Below are 16,545 nucleotides of genomic sequence, written 5' to 3'. Positions count from 1 at the left end.
CACATAAGCTATCTGTGGGCTAGCTCTGCCAGAAGCCCATGTTTTTCTTCTACACCAGGGGGTCTCAAAGTGTGGCCCCTGGACCAAGAGCATCAGCAATTACCTGGGAATATGTTAGAAATGCAAATTATCAAAACTTTCCTAGATCTACTGAGTCACAAATTCTGGGTGAGGGTCTAGCACTCTGTTTAAGAAGCCCTCCAGATGATTCTGATGCACATCAAAATTTGAGAAATAATGTCCAAATTATGCCCTTTCTCGACTACCACTTGCTTATAAAATTCTAGGACAAGATCCATTATGTCTTACGGAATGTCAGGACAAAAAATTTTATAAAAATTGAGACACACACATATATATATAAGTAAGATGAAATAAGTAGAATGCCAATATTCTTGATAGCCCTGGGCTACATTTCTTTTCCAGTTCTCCTTTTGCTCATTTTGTGGTAAAGTCTTTTAATATTATCTTTCTCATTGAAATGACATGTTGTGTTAGCTGTACAAAAGCCAAAAAAAGAGGCAAAAACTATTTCTAAGAGAAAATAGTGAACTATTATTTGAAATAAATTATAATTTTAAGATATAGTTCATTTCCCCCTCAAAAATTATATTTCTGAACTGAACTGGAATGTGAATTACACTACAAGAAAATATAATTCTTACATAATTTCTACATAACCAAGTTCAAACCATATTGTTTTTCCAGGAACAGTTTCCAGAAAGATAGAAACAGAGCAACAAATCATAGCTATTCATAGGAACTTCCACTAATGTGAAGCCAATGAGAGAAACTGGAGTTTGTTTAAAAATATTTATGCTGGACAACCCGTTCTATGTTGGGTATCACATCATACATTTAATTTGTGTTAGAATGGAACCTTGGTCATGGCCTCTGAAACTGTATTCCTATTTAAATGGTGAGTTATGATGTGACTTTTTCCATAGAGAAGATGATTCTTGATTCTTCCTCCAAAATGTGCATGGAAAACTCTCATTTGTAAGATATGCACACTTTTTTCACCTTGTTTTGTCTTGTTCAACCAAATTTTCATGCATTGATATAGTCCAGTGTATTTAACGCAGAGGGTTCATTTTTAGTGTTTCAAAGTTTGATGTGCAAGTCACAATGATTTCATCGGAAAAATATACTAAAATTTGCATTCCTCTTTGTTACCTGTATATCCAGGTGGACAGAGACAAACATAACCATGCCCAAGCTGTTGGCAGGTTCCACTATTGCGGCAGGGGTTCAAAAAACATTCATGGAAAACCTACAGGTAGCAAAAAGAAATCTATCAGAGACAAAACACTCCAATCATATCAAAGCAATCCTGACTAGGGAGTTTGAAGGTTTGCAGCATTAGACAGGTGGTTCTTGTTTCCAGGTGAGTTCACTCAAGCTAGACGGACCACTGCCTGCATAATGTTGTTGCCTGCCATATATGGACACATAGAATATATCTTACTCTTGAGTGACAGTCTGAAGTGTTTCTAAATGCTGGCTGCATGTTAGAAACCATCTGAGGTGCTTTAAAAGTAGAAAGGCTAGGGCCCTACCTCAGACCAGCTCAATCAGAATCTCTGAGGGTCGGATCTGAGCATCATTATATTTTAAAGTTGCCCAGTGGATTCTAATATGTCTCCAGGGTCGAGAGTCACTGCTCTATGGGTTCTTACAAATTTCTGCCTTCTAGGCTCAGTTCAAATATGATTTACAAAGCCCTTACAAGTCCATATGTTTGGACAAGATGGTAGGAAGCTGAAATAAGAAATACAACCTTATTATCCTCCTTAAAAATACTTAGGGCCAAAGAATTCATCTTGACATTGGGTTAGGTCTATGCAGAGTAATGGCTGAATCTACCAAAATAATTGGTCTTTAGTAGTCTTTTTTTTTTTTAAAGAAAAACAATAGTTTAATTATGTTCATGAGTTATGTTCCTTAGTTTTTTAGAAACCCATGCATTATTCCAATAAATGATTTTTTTTCTGACAAAAAATTTAAATAATTTTCATAAACATTGAAGAACTCTTCCTGCCAATCAGAAAAGGCCTTTGGCTAAACCAAATGCCTCTTACTCAAATAATGGGTTATGCTTGAGGTAAGTGCTAATTATTAGTGAATTTAAAGGCTCCTCACATCTACACATTCTCTATGCCAGACATTGTTGGGGGAGAATTCCCAATTGTTGGTAGTTAGAACTCTTTCAATGCTGCATTTTTATTTTTTTTTTTTTTTTTTTTTTTTTTTTTTTTTTTTTTTTTTTTTTTAAAGATTTATTTATTTGACAGATAGAGATTACAAGTAGGCAGAGAGGCAGGCAGAGAGAGAGAGAGGAGGAAGCAGGCTCCCCGCTAAGCAGAGAGCCCGATGCGGGGCTCGATCCCAGGACCCTGGGATCATGACCTGAGCTGAAGGCAGAGGCTTTAACCCGCTGAGCCACCCAGGCGCCCCAATGCTGCATTTTTAGAAAGTTCTTATTAGAGGTCGCAAGTAAATACTATTATTCATTGATAATGTTTCTGAGACTTGATTACTTGACGTTTCAACTCTGGTAGTTTTCCTCTGTGTAGCATGTGTAATGACAGAGTGTTTTCCAAACATTCCACTGGAGAAGATTCTATAACTATAAAAGGGACTTGCCTGACTGCTGACTTCATACTTCTTTTTGATATGTCCAGGAGAAGCACGGGGCACTATACTTTCCTCTGCTGCTGAGAATGTTGAGCTAAAAGCTAGTAAGATTAATAAGAAAACATTAGAAAACTGTATTAGTGTGTGGTAGTTATTGCCTATAAGTAAATTCTACCTAAATACTATGGTCAATATTCTAGTTCTCAGAGTAGGTAAAGTCACATATATTTTGTTTAGGAATAGTGAAAAAGAGAGCATAGAGATGGATGGGATATATCATTAAATCCTAGACTCTCAGAAAGAAACTGGGAAGTTATCAAGTTCAATGTACCCAAAGTAAGAATCATTGAGTTACTGTCATCTAAAAGGCCTCAAAAGACCAGAAACCCAAATCCACAGAAAATAGCAATACTCATAATTGAAGCTACCACGAGACAAACACAGGTCTCCAACACGTGGGATTACGTAAGAGATGAAGCATCTCCTTCTTACTGGAGCAATCTGCGATGGACCTGGTGCCACTGGTGGCTGTAGTTCCGTGAAAGGGACAAGATAAGCAGAAGGACTTCCCTGGATTGGGTTGGTAGTAGTCTCGAGGACATGGGTAACAGGGCGTTAATCCAGAACGAGAGAATTCTCCTACTGGACAAGGTACTGCAAAGGTAAAAAATCATTTGTGAGGCCAAACAACATACTCTACTTTCAAAAGAGGAGCATTAACCCTCGGTTTTAAGAAAGCTACTGAACTGTTGATATATTCTCTGGCACATATTTCATAATTATACTATTTTATCACGTCAGATAAACATTCTGTTGTTTCTTTCCTCTCTTAACGACACACATTAACTCAATAAAAATTTGAATTCACCATGTAATATTGTATTCTGATTTTTCCACTTTATATCCTCGGCATTCCACAAACCGTTAAATAACATAGTGTTTCATAAAAGGAAAATCTTGCATGCCAGTGACAGGACATGATTGAGCTAACATTTCCTCTACTACTGGACATTTAGGTGTTTGTATTTGTTAGCTATTATAAATAATGCTGACATGAAATTTTCTGTATAAAACCTATAAAACACTCTGATTATTTCCTAGGGATAACAGTTGAATTTGAACAGATCAATATGAGTAGTTGAACCTATAGATCTAAAGATGATAGTAAACTTTAAAAAAAAGGAGGACGGAAAACTTAAAGTCAATAATACATGTCAAATCATCAAAAAATAAATAAATAAAAATGGTTCTGACTTAAAGCCCCATTAGTAATGTATGGGATTACTCTTACTGCATACTTATTACTGATAATGATCATTTAAATATTTTTTCTCAATTTGAAAGTGAAAAATGGAATTGCACTGTTATTTTAACTTGCATTTCCATGATAAATTAAGTTTTTTTTTCATGTTTGTTGAAAATTTTATATTTTATTTCTTCTGTGTTGTTGTCTCTTCTGTACGGGGAAAAGGGCTTTTTTTTTTTTTAACTTTTAAACCTTTTAACATTATTTTGTATTAGACATGCTTTTTATTAACAACGTCCAGTTGAATACTGTGATTTAACCAAATCTGAAATTCTCTTGCTAATAATTGGTAGAATATTAACCAAACAAGAAATAGCTTCAAACAGATCATGAACCTGCATTTTCTTTGATAAATTTTGGTTGCATCTGTCAGACCTACAGTGAGGCAGACCAGTCATGACTACATCTCTGGGCTGTGATTTTAGATTGTGACCCAAAGATGAATTCGCCATGTTCTTTTCCTTGTGCGAACTGGTGTCATCTACATGAGTCCTTAAACCACTATAATGGAGAAAGCCACTAAAACTGTTAAGACTTGTCTGCATAAATTCAAACATAGAAGATAGAACACAAAGAAGTAAGGTATTTGAGAATCTCGGCATATTTACCACGTAGGCTTTGGCTTTTTAATAAACATTAGTATGGCAGAAATGACTAGCAATATGGCTGAAAAATTTAGAAATGCACTCACGGCTCAACAGGGCAGGATACTCCAAATAATGGCATCATTTTTTTTTTTTTTGGTATGACGGTAAACATTAAATAAATAGTAAGGCATTTGTGGTAATCTCAAGATGTTTAGATCAAAGTTTTTAAGCAAAAACAGGCAGCCACATCTTTTGCAAAAGTGTTCTTTTATATCATTGACAAGAAGTCAGGAGTCAAATCAAGAGATGGCAGAAGATATCATAGATTTAATGCTTATTTAGAAAAACATTATTTCTTCTGGTTACGTTTGTTATATTAAAATTTTAAAATATAAGTATCTTGGTCAAACAAGATACGTGTCATACTTGTTATAAACAAGATACTTCTATAGCAAAAATATTTGTTATATTAAAATTTTCTTAAAAACATTTTTTAAAAGATTTTATTTATTTAAGAAAGAGAGAGAGGGCACAAGCAGGGGGAGAGGCAGAGGGAGAGGATGAAGCAGATTCCCCACTGGGCAGGGAGCCCTACCTGGGGCTTGATCCCAGGACCCAAGATCATCCCAAGATCATCATCTGAACGGAAGGCAGATGCTTAACCAACTGAGTCACCAAGGTGCCTCTAAAACTTTGTAAGTATATTTGTTTCACTAACAATAAATTAACCCATTCTTCATGGCTAGTTCCAGACAAGGTTTTGCACAAACATATTCTAAGTTGCCGAGTTTAAAATGGATTTTCTGAATCTCAAGTTTCAAAAAAATGATTACCTATTTAGAAAAGGTAACTCCAAATAGCTAATTAAAGTAGTTAACTAGAAGCATAGATTTTCTACTGGTAAAGGCATAAAACTTTGGTTTGAGAGAGTATCTATGAGTGTGTATAAGGTAAAAATACAAATTCTGTCAGTGAAACCAAGATGCTATGATGAATTAAACTGTTTTGCACATACAATTTTTTCAGCACAACCTTACTCTCAAAAAGAGAAAGACTAGGGGCGCCTGGGTGGCTCAGTGGGTTAAAGCCTCTGCCTTCGGCTCAGGTCATGATCCCAGGGTCCTGGGATCGAGCCCCACATCAGGCTCTCTGCTCTGCAGGGAGCCTGCTTCCTCCTCTCTCTCTGCCTGCCTCTCTGCCTACTTGTGATCTCTGTCTGTCAAATAAATAAATAAAATCTTAAAAAAAAAAAGAGAAAGATTATGCCCCTAGAAAATTATGCTAATAAGTAATAATAAAATCTTAAGATTAAAAATCATCAAGGTGGTTAGTGAACACGATGTTGTAATGTCTATACTTTGTGTTCTGACATAGAAAATGGAAATTTTTATGTGAAAATTCGCTTAAATTATATTCCAAGGGCAGACAGCTGTCATCAGAAATGTACTTTCTGGGGGCGCCTGGGTAGCTCAGTGGGTTAAAGCCTCTGCCTTCAGCTCAGGTCGTGATCTCAGGGTCCTGGGATCAAGCTCCGCATGGGGCTCTCTGCTCAGCAGGGAGCCTGCTTCCCTTCCTCTCTCTCTGCCTACCTCTCTGCTTACTTGTGATCTCTGTCTGTCAAAGAAATAAATAAAATCTTAAAAAAAAAAAAGAAATATACTTTCTGGGAGTGGACAATCAACACTTAACGCATGATTTACACATACAGAAAATTTACATATGCAGTAAATATACACAGACACATAGAGCATATGTATGTGTAAATATAACATACCACAAATAATAATAGCATTATCTGTAGTATGTAATATGTATTAAATACACACAGATGCACGTATACAGGGGCAGTTCCTGATGGTCTAATTTCCTAAGAAGAGAGGGGAGAAAGTTTCATTTTGAATCTTGACCAAAGAAACTATGGTTTCTGAGTCAATAAAAATGGGACAAAATACTTTTAACTTCTTCCACTCATGAGAGAGAGGGAGAAATCTAAGTATTCCAAAAAGGATATTAAAATAGGATTAAAAATAGTGCCTTGAAATGACCGGGAAAAATGTAATCTCACATGTCTGTTCCCTGACAGTGTTAAAGATAACATATAGTGAATTTTGCCTTTTCAACAGGTTTCCTAAGACAAATTCAAAGGTCAGAGACTCTCGTCTTAAGCCTCTTTTTAACTTCATGCTATAGGATTAGGGTAAGAAATGCCATCTTGGCTCAGCAATCATCTTTCCTTTTCCTACAGGACCAGGTGTAAACAACACCATCACCAAAAAATAATTTGTGGGACTTATCTTTTGGATAAAATTCATTTTAAAAAATAAAAGATTTCTAGGATGTTGGAGTGGCTCAGCTGATTAAGCATCTGACTCAACTTCAGCTCAGATCATAATCTTAGGGTTGTGAGATCAAGCCCCTTATCACCTCCTCACTCAGCGGGGAGTCTGCCTGAGATTCTTCTCTCTCCCTCTGCCCCTGCTCTCTCTCTCTCTCTCAAATTAATTAATTGAAATAAAACAAAAGATTTCAGACTCTTGAGTTGATCACCACAGACCCACAGATATTTAATATCCTAAGTAGTGATAAAAGATGAAATGCATGAAATATATATTACTTTAATATAGAAACAACCTTAAATATAGCAGCTGTGTTGATTAGAGTTCAACATGCTAAACAATGCAAAAAGTGATACTTTAGTAAAAAGTGAGGTAAATCATAAACATAAACAGAAAAATAAATCACTACAAAGAAAAACAAAAGGAAGAAAGGAAGTTTAAAGCTAGGAAAAATTAAAAAACACAAATAAAACTAAGAAAATATATAAGGGACTGTTTTAGAAATCATACACACGTACGTTTAAAGTAAAATGGTATTTATTCAATACCACAGGAGAGAGTGCTGAGTGCTGCTGTTTCCAACTCACTCATGATAAGAAAATGTGGTTAACCTTGTGCTGGGAATATATTAGGAGAAATATAGCAGTTACCAGAAGTTTAGAGACTTTCTGGGAATCAGAATTACTTAATTGGAGTAATTTGGTATTAAACAAACCTCAAGGCTTATTTGGGAGGCTAAAGGGAAAAATCATCAATTATGAATTTGTTTTACTGTAAAATCCTAGTTACTTTTGTGGTTGGAAGAAGAGAAAGAATTTTCACTACAGACTTTCTTCCAGAATTCAAAATTTTGTCTGTATATTGACATAATAAGAGTCTCTGGTAGATTTATTTCAACTATTATGTGGAGCCTTATTTGCCTTTTAATTAAAAAAAAACCCTCAAATTTGGTATTACACAACAGACATGGTTTACGAGTTTCAATCAGGTCCTAGTTAAATCTCTTCTCTTCAGTGAAACATCAGGTTAATGACTACTGCTTGCCTGATTCCGCAGGTCTAACAGACTTTTATCTACTGTGATCCTACTACAGTGAGATGATTTAAACAGGTGGAGTATATAAAAACTGTAATCATAGTAGGCTTCCTCATTTTATCCCTGCGGCACTCATTTACGAGGACTATATCTCCCAAGATGCAATGCTGGACACTCCCCTCCCAGGATCATACAAAAACGTCCTACACAGTTGTTTTCCGGGAATTTGTTTTTAACTGGATGCACAGGTATAAGTGACTGTGGGGTACAATGAGGCTGTGTGTGTGTGTGTGTGTGTGTGTGTGTGTGTGTGTGCGCGCGCGCGCGCGCACAGCTTGAGAGAAATGGGGAGCCAACAGACTGGTTTCTTAAAAACATTGCTTTTCAATAAGGGAACAGTTTTCTAATTTTCAGATAGCCATAGAACTTAGGTTTTTAAATAAGTGTGCAGAGGAAGTGGAGGATACATAATTTTTAAAAAGTCATATTTCAGCCAGCATGTTTGTTCTGTTCCCAGTGATATAGCAGAGGTAGGCCAACAACTTTTTATTTTTAATCGAGTTCCATTGACTTTGCAAAGTACGTGGAATCTGGCGCTCCTGGCAGCAGGACGACCTTGACGCTCAACCCTAATTTCAAGGCCATTTTAAGCTTTCATCTTTTCATTTTGTTTACATCTTCTAACCTTCACTGTCCTGGAAAACTGTACTTAGTAGGGATGCTAGAAATATTTGAAAATTGAAATTCTAATCTTTTTTGGTCTATTGCGGTTCTCAACATATGGTCCCTGGACCAAGCAGAACCAGCATCCCTTGCGAACTGGTTAGAAATGTACATTCTCGGGCCCCACACCAGACCTGCCGACTTAAACACTCTAGGGGTGGGGCCCAGCAATCTGTGTTTTTAAGCCCTTCATGCTGACATTTGAGATCTGAAATTAGTCATACTCAACTTATCCTGTTACTTTAGAATCTCCGGAGGGGAACTTAAAAAGAAAACCAGACAAGTTAAGTCAGAACATCTGGGAGTGGAGACTGGGCTTTAGTATTTTAAAAATGTTGAGGTAAGGGTACAGATCATTCCAAAGGGCAGCCAAGAGTGGACAGCCACTCACAAACCCTGCAAACTGTAGGAAATGAAAATCGTAATTCAGAAAATGTCTTTTTAGAGTTTCAAGGAACCTGAGACAGGACCTCACTTTAGAAAGGAAGAGACTAAGTTCCTAGGTGAAATGCATTTCTACCGTATCATGAAGCCACGTGTCTATTAACGTTGAATACTAGCACCAAGTCTTGTCCTTTTTTGTGTTCCTAAAGGCACTAGCGCAGTGTTTATACTGGGAGTGTTTACACTTAAACATTGACTGGCTGAGTACATGGAAACTCTCCATGTAGAGACAGTTATTTACATTCTTTGCATACAGGAGATACATGGTTTTGCTGAAAATATTCCACTCCCCCATGCATAGAATCTATGGGGTTAGAAGAAATATCAGTGTCTAAGGCTTTGATAACCTCCACAAGCAGAAATGTTCACGGCTCCTCTCTTCACAGTGGAAGTGTTTTCTGGGCATGAGAGGCAGCTCCGGGAACCAAATGCTGGCTGGTAACTGCCCAGGGGACACGATTCACAAGTCTCAAGTCCGTTTGATGAGTAGGTGCCTTGTTTGCACTGAGCTGAAAAGAAAAATGTACTATGGTTAAAAATGATGACATTAAGCTATACAAAACTAACACTGGCTGGGAGAGGATTTTTCTGCATTTTAATTCATTTAGGAGACAAAGAACTCTAAGCATAAAGATTGTATTTTAGACTGCTGCCTGCTTCTCAGTCCTAATAAATTTTAGACTGATTTCCAGTCACTTTCATTATTACGAAATTTTGTTATTACGAAAGTGCCGATAAATGGTTTCTGAGTGAAGTTAGAAATTTCACCTCAGAAAGGTATTGTCACAAGAACAAGATGTACGCAGGGGAACTTGTTCTTGTATAAGTTCTCAGCTTGCACTCAGTTCTCTGGAGTAATGGAAACAAAACCTCAAGTTGGGTGAGAGCCTCATTAACTATAAGGCACTTTTGTCGCTCTACAAATTGGCCCTCTTCTGTCCTCCTACCTACAGACCCCACTGGAGGGCTGGCGGAGTAAAAAGTAGAAGTAGTCTTAGCACGAGGCCCAGGGAGATAAGCAACTTTCTAAGATTCATAGCAATGGTTCTGTGGGAGAGCAGGACAAGGGCCAGAATCCTCAACCCCCAGGACACTACTTTCCTTCTGCCTTTGTTCTCCAAATGATGCTCACTGTCAGCATTTTTAGTGTACTTCTAATCAGCAAGCAAGGCTCTCAAGTTTGCATCTGTCGTTAAGCAATCACATCTACATTTGTCACAACAGCAAGGGGCATAGTTCTGAAATTCCCTCTTTTAGGTGTATCTCTTTTTTTAAAGTTCGTTTGTTTATTTATTAAAGTCATCTTTATACCCAACATGAGGCTCAAACTCATGACCCCAAGATGAAAAGTCCATGCTCTAGTGACAGAGACAGCCAGGTGCCCCTTAGGTATATCTTATTGTAACTTTAATCATGAAAGAAATGCTTCCATCAGAAATGTGTATTGAGAATGATAATCAAATGTTTTGAAAGTATTGAGTATTTTAGTAGCAAGAATACATGCATGTCTACCTATAGTTATTAATTTCCAAATAAATGGAGAGTTGATCTCATTGTTATCAAATACTATTCTCACAAAGAAAAATTATTAAAGCAAACTCATGGTTGCTAAGTGTTATGAAAGTCCTTTCCACCAATTAATTTGAGAGTTGATAAAAAAAAAAAAAACTACGTTACTTGATAACTGCAGATTAGAATTAAGGTGCCTGAGTGGTGCAGTCAGTTAAGCATTTGACTCCTGAATTCTGCTCAGGTCATGAAATCAGTGTCGTGGGATCAAACCCCAGGTCAGACTCCATGATCAGCAGGGAGTCTGCTTGAGATTCTCTTTCTCCCTCTGGCCCTCCCACTTGTGTGCGCTTTCTCTCTCTCTCTTTCTCAAATAAATTAAATAAATATATTTTTTAAATGTGGGTTAGAATTATTGGCAGTGGAGTTTGACTTAGAGCAACAGAATGTGTCAAAGGGGGAAAAACAGACTTCTTTAATGTGAGGGAAACACTGAGATAATAATTTAAAATAAAAGAAAAAAATCAATCAATGAAATTGCTTATAGTGATGCTCTTATTTCATCCTATTTGCCATTTAGACTTCATAAGTGAAGACAAAATTCAGGTTTCTGATCAAAATGTGCACTAGGCCATTACCTTTGCATTCCAAGATGCTTCTTGAATGGAGATACTCAGTGTAAGTCCCAGCTGGACAGAGTTTGCACTCAAGCTGCCCTTCTTCATCCTGATAGAATCCAAGCAAGCAGCTTTCACAGACAGAATGCTCCAGAGAATAATAGGTTCCCAAAGGGCAATTGACTGAAAAGAAAACAGAAAACACTGAAACCAGTAAACTATAGAAACAGAACACATTTAATTTCTTTCTTCTTAAAGGCATGAAAATAATAAAGCCTGCTTCCAAGTACTATTGTTCTCTGTTAAGTCTTACTGTCAGAGGTTTCCTCACAAGATAAACCTTCCAGAAATGTATTCCTAGAAACAAACAGTAAGATTCTTTTTAAGAAAATGCAAATCCTTATTGACCGAGATTAGGGCTTGTGTGATAGGAGCTTTAAAGCATGGATTAAACCAGATCATCCTGGGAAACACACAACTAACAAAGAAAAAGTTGCTGTAGGGAAGGAATAAAACAATGAACATCAGGTTAATTTGAGGCTTCAAGATAGGAAAAACAGTTTCTTAGCGATTCCTCTCAATGGTTCCTGTATGAAACTGACTGTTTGTCTATTACAGCCTCATTTCTAGAAACAAAACCAGCTGAAGGTTGTGAGTCTGAACCAGGAGAGTTAAGTAGAGCCTTGTCTCTGCTTATAGGAATTACTGTCCACTGAAGGCAAGTCTGAGACATCCTGAGACCCAAGGGTTCTGAGGAAACAGGCCAATTTTAGGACCTTCCTTCCTTGAAGATTTGGTCTACTACTTGGCAGGCTTGAAGTGACTCGGGATTTCTGAGACCAAAGTGGAATGTTAAACCCACAGAAAGGATGCGAGCAAAGTTAGTGTTGGTACAGAGAGGGTACTTGAAGTCAGCATGTATGATTCTGATGATAAAGTGTGTAAGAATTATGTGGAAACTTACTAAAAATTCAGATGCCAAGGCCCTGCCCCCAAAGTGTCGGATGTATTAGTCCTGGGCTGGGGCCCGAATCACGATGCATTTTGGTAAACCCTTCAGGGGATGCCGACACAGGTGGTCCGAAGGCCGGACTGAGAAACACGGAACACTGACCAAGATGATTCCTAATTTTTACTTACAACATAGGGACGAAACAAGTCACCCAACTGAGCTCTAGGAATAGCAAGAAGTACTGTTGAAGAAGGTTTTCCAAGCAAGGGACGAGATCCCATGCCTCCAGAAGACACCAGACTCACACCATTTGGTCCAGCTGAGCGTAGAGTTTGGTTAGAGGAATCTCCCATATCCATAAACCATGACTTATTTGGGAAACAGGCTGGAATTGATCCAGATTGTGGCAGTCTGGGTTAAATGTTAAGGGGCTGTGGGTGAGGAGAGTGAGGAGTATCTGCTTAATGGTTAACGGGGATCTCCTCTGGAGGTGGTGAGAATGTTTTGGTAGTGGTGATGGCTTGGTGATGGTTGAACAGCATCATAAATGTGCAAAATGCCACTGAACCCTACACTTTAAAGTGGTTGATGTTATACCATGTCAGCTGGAAATCTTAGCTACACCACTTACTGTCTTAATGGGTAAGACTTCCTGAGTAAGCTCCTCGCCTCTCTGGCTTCAGTTTTGCCATCTGTAAAATGGGCTTAATAGTAATAGCACTTCAGAGAGTTGCTAAACAGAATTAAACAAGAGAGGGGCTCAGCCTGCCTATAGAAGTGGTCAAAAAGGATCAGTCTTTATTATTGGAGATGCTGCTGAAAGTTGTGAGCTCTAAAGTCCTAGAAATAAAACCGAGATCTGAGTCCCTTACCTGAAAGTTTTCTTGTCCTGAACAATGGTGGTTACTTAGATTCCTAAGACAAAATAATAAGAAGAACAACCACACAACAATCGCACAATGTTTCATTTCAATATCCTTGTATAGTTGTAAGGCGGCTCTACTCATCTCATTTGACCCACTATGAGCCAGATAATTTTTTTTTTTTTTTTTTTTTTTTTTTTGCAGGGAAAAGCCTTACCACACATACGCCCTCTCAGCACCGAGCCTGGTCTGCAGAAAAGGAAAGCCTTTTCTGTCTCTAACGAATTGCTGTCGGCTACCAGAATTTCAGATGAAAGCTGGAAGGAATACATGGGCTCCTGACTGAGGGTCCTTTCCAGTTGATTTGTAATGGTTTCCAAAGTCTTAATCAGTCGTTGCTGATTTTCCAGCTCGAGGGTATCATTTCTTTCATCGGGCAATGGCACACTAGCTGAGATAAAAACAAGACAAAATAAAACATAATACACACAACATGGTGTTTCAGAAAACCATTCGTAGTTAGTGTCTTTTTTTTTTTTTTTAACCAAAAAGAAATGGCATATTAAAAATCTTCCAGGAAAAATAAATTGACACTCAACCACTACTTACTGAGCAACTAGTATAGGGGTAATATTAAGAACAATGCAATTTGTTTAATCCTTCTCTCATGTGCTGGATCTACGTCACCTTTTTGTGAAGTTCTTCCTTACAGCATGTATAACTTTCTGTAAATTCTTGCTTTTTAAAAATATGCCTTAGTTCGTCATGCCAAGATGAGTACAAAGCAGGATGTCTGTTGCTGCGAGAATCATAAAATACATCTGTGATATTAAATTGCAAAAAATGACAAAACTTGGGTGATTGCGCTCTCCCTCATTTTCAGTTCCAGGACTATTTCCTAAGAATGATGACAAATGGTAAATTCGCAAAATAGGTCTCCCACCAAGAACTTCACATAATATTGTTTTTTCAAACAGACAGTCTCTCCTTACCTGTGATGTTAAAAACTAACTTAATTTTGTGGTTCGATAATGGGGCACTCCTTCTAACTCGTGAAGATCTGGCTTTGCCGACACCTGCGGGTGTTTCTTGCACGGAGTCCAAGAAGTCATCGTAAGAGTAATCCAGCCTGTTAGCTGCGCCCCAACCACCAGGTCCTGGACAGTTGGGGCAGAGAAACAAGATTCTGCAGTTGCCTCATTACTGACATTTAGGTCTGAATCTTAAGCCACAAGTCAAACTGCCCCCTATTTCTTCAATTGCCCATAACGTACTGCATACAGGGATTCATCTAGAATCTCCTATTTCTCATCTACAATCTTATATTGTAATTTTTATGCACTTCATTTTAGATTTAGACTACCAATGAATTGCACAAGAAGAAAGACAAGTCCCTTTGGAGCTACCTAGGCATTTAAGCCGCTCTTCCCTTTGAGTTAAGAGTTAACTACCTTAGCTTTAGAGGTAAGTTAAGATGTGGGTAAGAATTTCCAGAATTTTAATCAATTCCTATTTCTCTTCAGGGTTTGCTCCATTCTTTTTTTTTTTTAATTGTAATATCAGCTTTATAAACAATGCAAATGAACAGGTTTCCTTTTGTGAAGCTTATTCAGGATGCTGCATCATATTTTAAAGGTAGAGGGGCAGGGGTGCCTGGATGGTGCAGTCAGTTAAGCAATGGATTCTTGGGTTTCAGCTCAGGTTGTGATCTCAGGGTCATGCGATGGATCCCCACATCGGGCTCCATGCTCAGCACGGAGTCTGCTTTAGATGCCCCCGTGCCATTGTGACCACCCATATGGATTCAGTTTGTAGCTTCTGGACGTAGGGTATGAGGGTGTACAATTCTAGTCAAGTTACTTTCCTCTTTCTGAACCTCAGTTTCTTCACTTGTAAGTTGAGGTCATTCTTCTTACCTCACAGGTTTGGGAGATAATTGAGACAATTATCTAGCTCAGTGTTTGACTCATTCTAAAACCTCATTAAATGATACTAATATTGGTCTGGGCATATGGTCGTTGCAAGATTATGTGCTTTAAATATCAAATTATATTTATACAGGCCTCTTGACCTATGTAAGCAGTTTAAGATTTTTAAATGAAATTTAAATTGGGTTTTAAAGAAAATAAGCTCTTAAAATTTTTTTGTGTCTAATTTATGTCTTTTGGCTATTAAAATTACCTAGAATAAATATTTTTGTTTTTCACGCAAACATCTTTCCCACAAGTATTATGCAGCCATTATAGAAAAACAGATGAGCCAAGACAAACAATTTTTTTGATTACCTACAATTCCACCATATAGAAATAATGCCTATAACATTTTAGGCAAGATTTTCTTCTATGAATATATAAACACATATATATATATGCTTATGCATACACAGATACATGAATCACTGGAACAGAAATAACCATACCATACCTTTAACAAATGATTATACTACACTTTTATTACTTAGTAATCTTTTCCTAATTTTCTCAATGATATATTATGGCATTTCTCATAATATTCTCTTCTATAGCTATACCACAAACTAACCAGGTTTCTATTTCCAGACTTTTAGTTTATTTCAAAATTCTAGAACACCCTTGTGCATAGAGGATTTCATACAATGTAAGGCACCATCAATGAGAAGATATATTCCAATTTCAGAGATGTCCAAATGAAAAATGTACACCTTAGAATTTATGAAATGTAAGACATCTTTGCACGCTGATATGATTTTAATCTTGAGAAATATTCTTAGAATTAGATTTCTGGGTTTCAGTATTTTTAATCTTTTGATACATATTGCCAATTGCCCTCCAATTTCTCCCCTGCATACGATATAGGAGTATGATTTTCTTTCCTTATACCCTTGCCAATTTTGGGTATTATGATTCTTATTTGAATGTTTTAATCTGACAGGTCAAATTACATGGAATTACATGACTATTACAAGGTCAAAGCATTTTAACATATTTATTGACCCTTTGTTTTTCACATTATGACTTGCCAAGGTGTTGTTTGAAATATTACACTAATCTTGTGACTCTCTACTGTAAAGGTACTCAAGGAGGAAAGCTTATCTCTTAGGATCAATTGTACCATGTGTCCACATAGGATTCTAGCAAACCGCCATTTTGATCCTTTTTAGATGACAAATATCACCCATCTCAAAGCCTTGTGATGACACCTGACTCCCTCTAGGTGCATTCTTATACCCTAACAGTCTACTGCAACAGTCTGGGGCGGGAAACCTGTGTCATGTGTGACAGAAAAGACATACTCCTGCCAACTCTGTCGCCAACGCCACCTCATGTTTTCCTATCTAACACTTTAATGTCCAAAATTTTCACTGAGAAGTTTTATATAATAGTTAAAAATGGGAAAAAACCCAAGGCTACCAGTAGGAAATTGTTTACATAAATTATGTCAAATTGATTGATTAAATAATATGTGGCCATTGAAACTGAAGAATAATATTTAGTGACAGAAAAATGTCCTCAATATAATGTTAACTAAAAATTCAAGTTTACAAAGTAGTATGGGCA

General features: G+C 37.2%; 1 protein-coding gene across 1 annotated transcript in view; it reads right to left on the bottom strand.

The window, feature by feature from the left end:
* Window positions 1-16,545, bottom strand: part of SVEP1 (sushi, von Willebrand factor type A, EGF and pentraxin domain containing 1) — a 184,789-nt gene that overhangs the window by 78,154 nt on the left and 90,090 nt on the right. The window contains exons 15-21 of the mRNA XM_046022808.1: window positions 14,002-14,166; window positions 13,227-13,460; window positions 11,216-11,377; window positions 9,416-9,577; window positions 3,130-3,291; window positions 2,647-2,738; window positions 1,177-1,273 (exon numbers count right to left, since the gene is read on the bottom strand). Of these exons, the coding sequence (XP_045878764.1) occupies window positions 1,177-1,273; window positions 2,647-2,738; window positions 3,130-3,291; window positions 9,416-9,577; window positions 11,216-11,377; window positions 13,227-13,460; window positions 14,002-14,166 (1,074 nt within the window). The remainder of the gene's footprint in view (window positions 1-1,176; window positions 1,274-2,646; window positions 2,739-3,129; window positions 3,292-9,415; window positions 9,578-11,215; window positions 11,378-13,226; window positions 13,461-14,001; window positions 14,167-16,545) is intronic.

This window comes from Meles meles, chromosome 11 (genome assembly GCF_922984935.1).
Source record: "Meles meles chromosome 11, mMelMel3.1 paternal haplotype, whole genome shotgun sequence".
In the NCBI taxonomy this organism is placed as follows: Eukaryota; Metazoa; Chordata; class Mammalia; order Carnivora; family Mustelidae; genus Meles; species Meles meles.
This window is presented reverse-complemented; position numbering and strand designations above follow the sequence as displayed.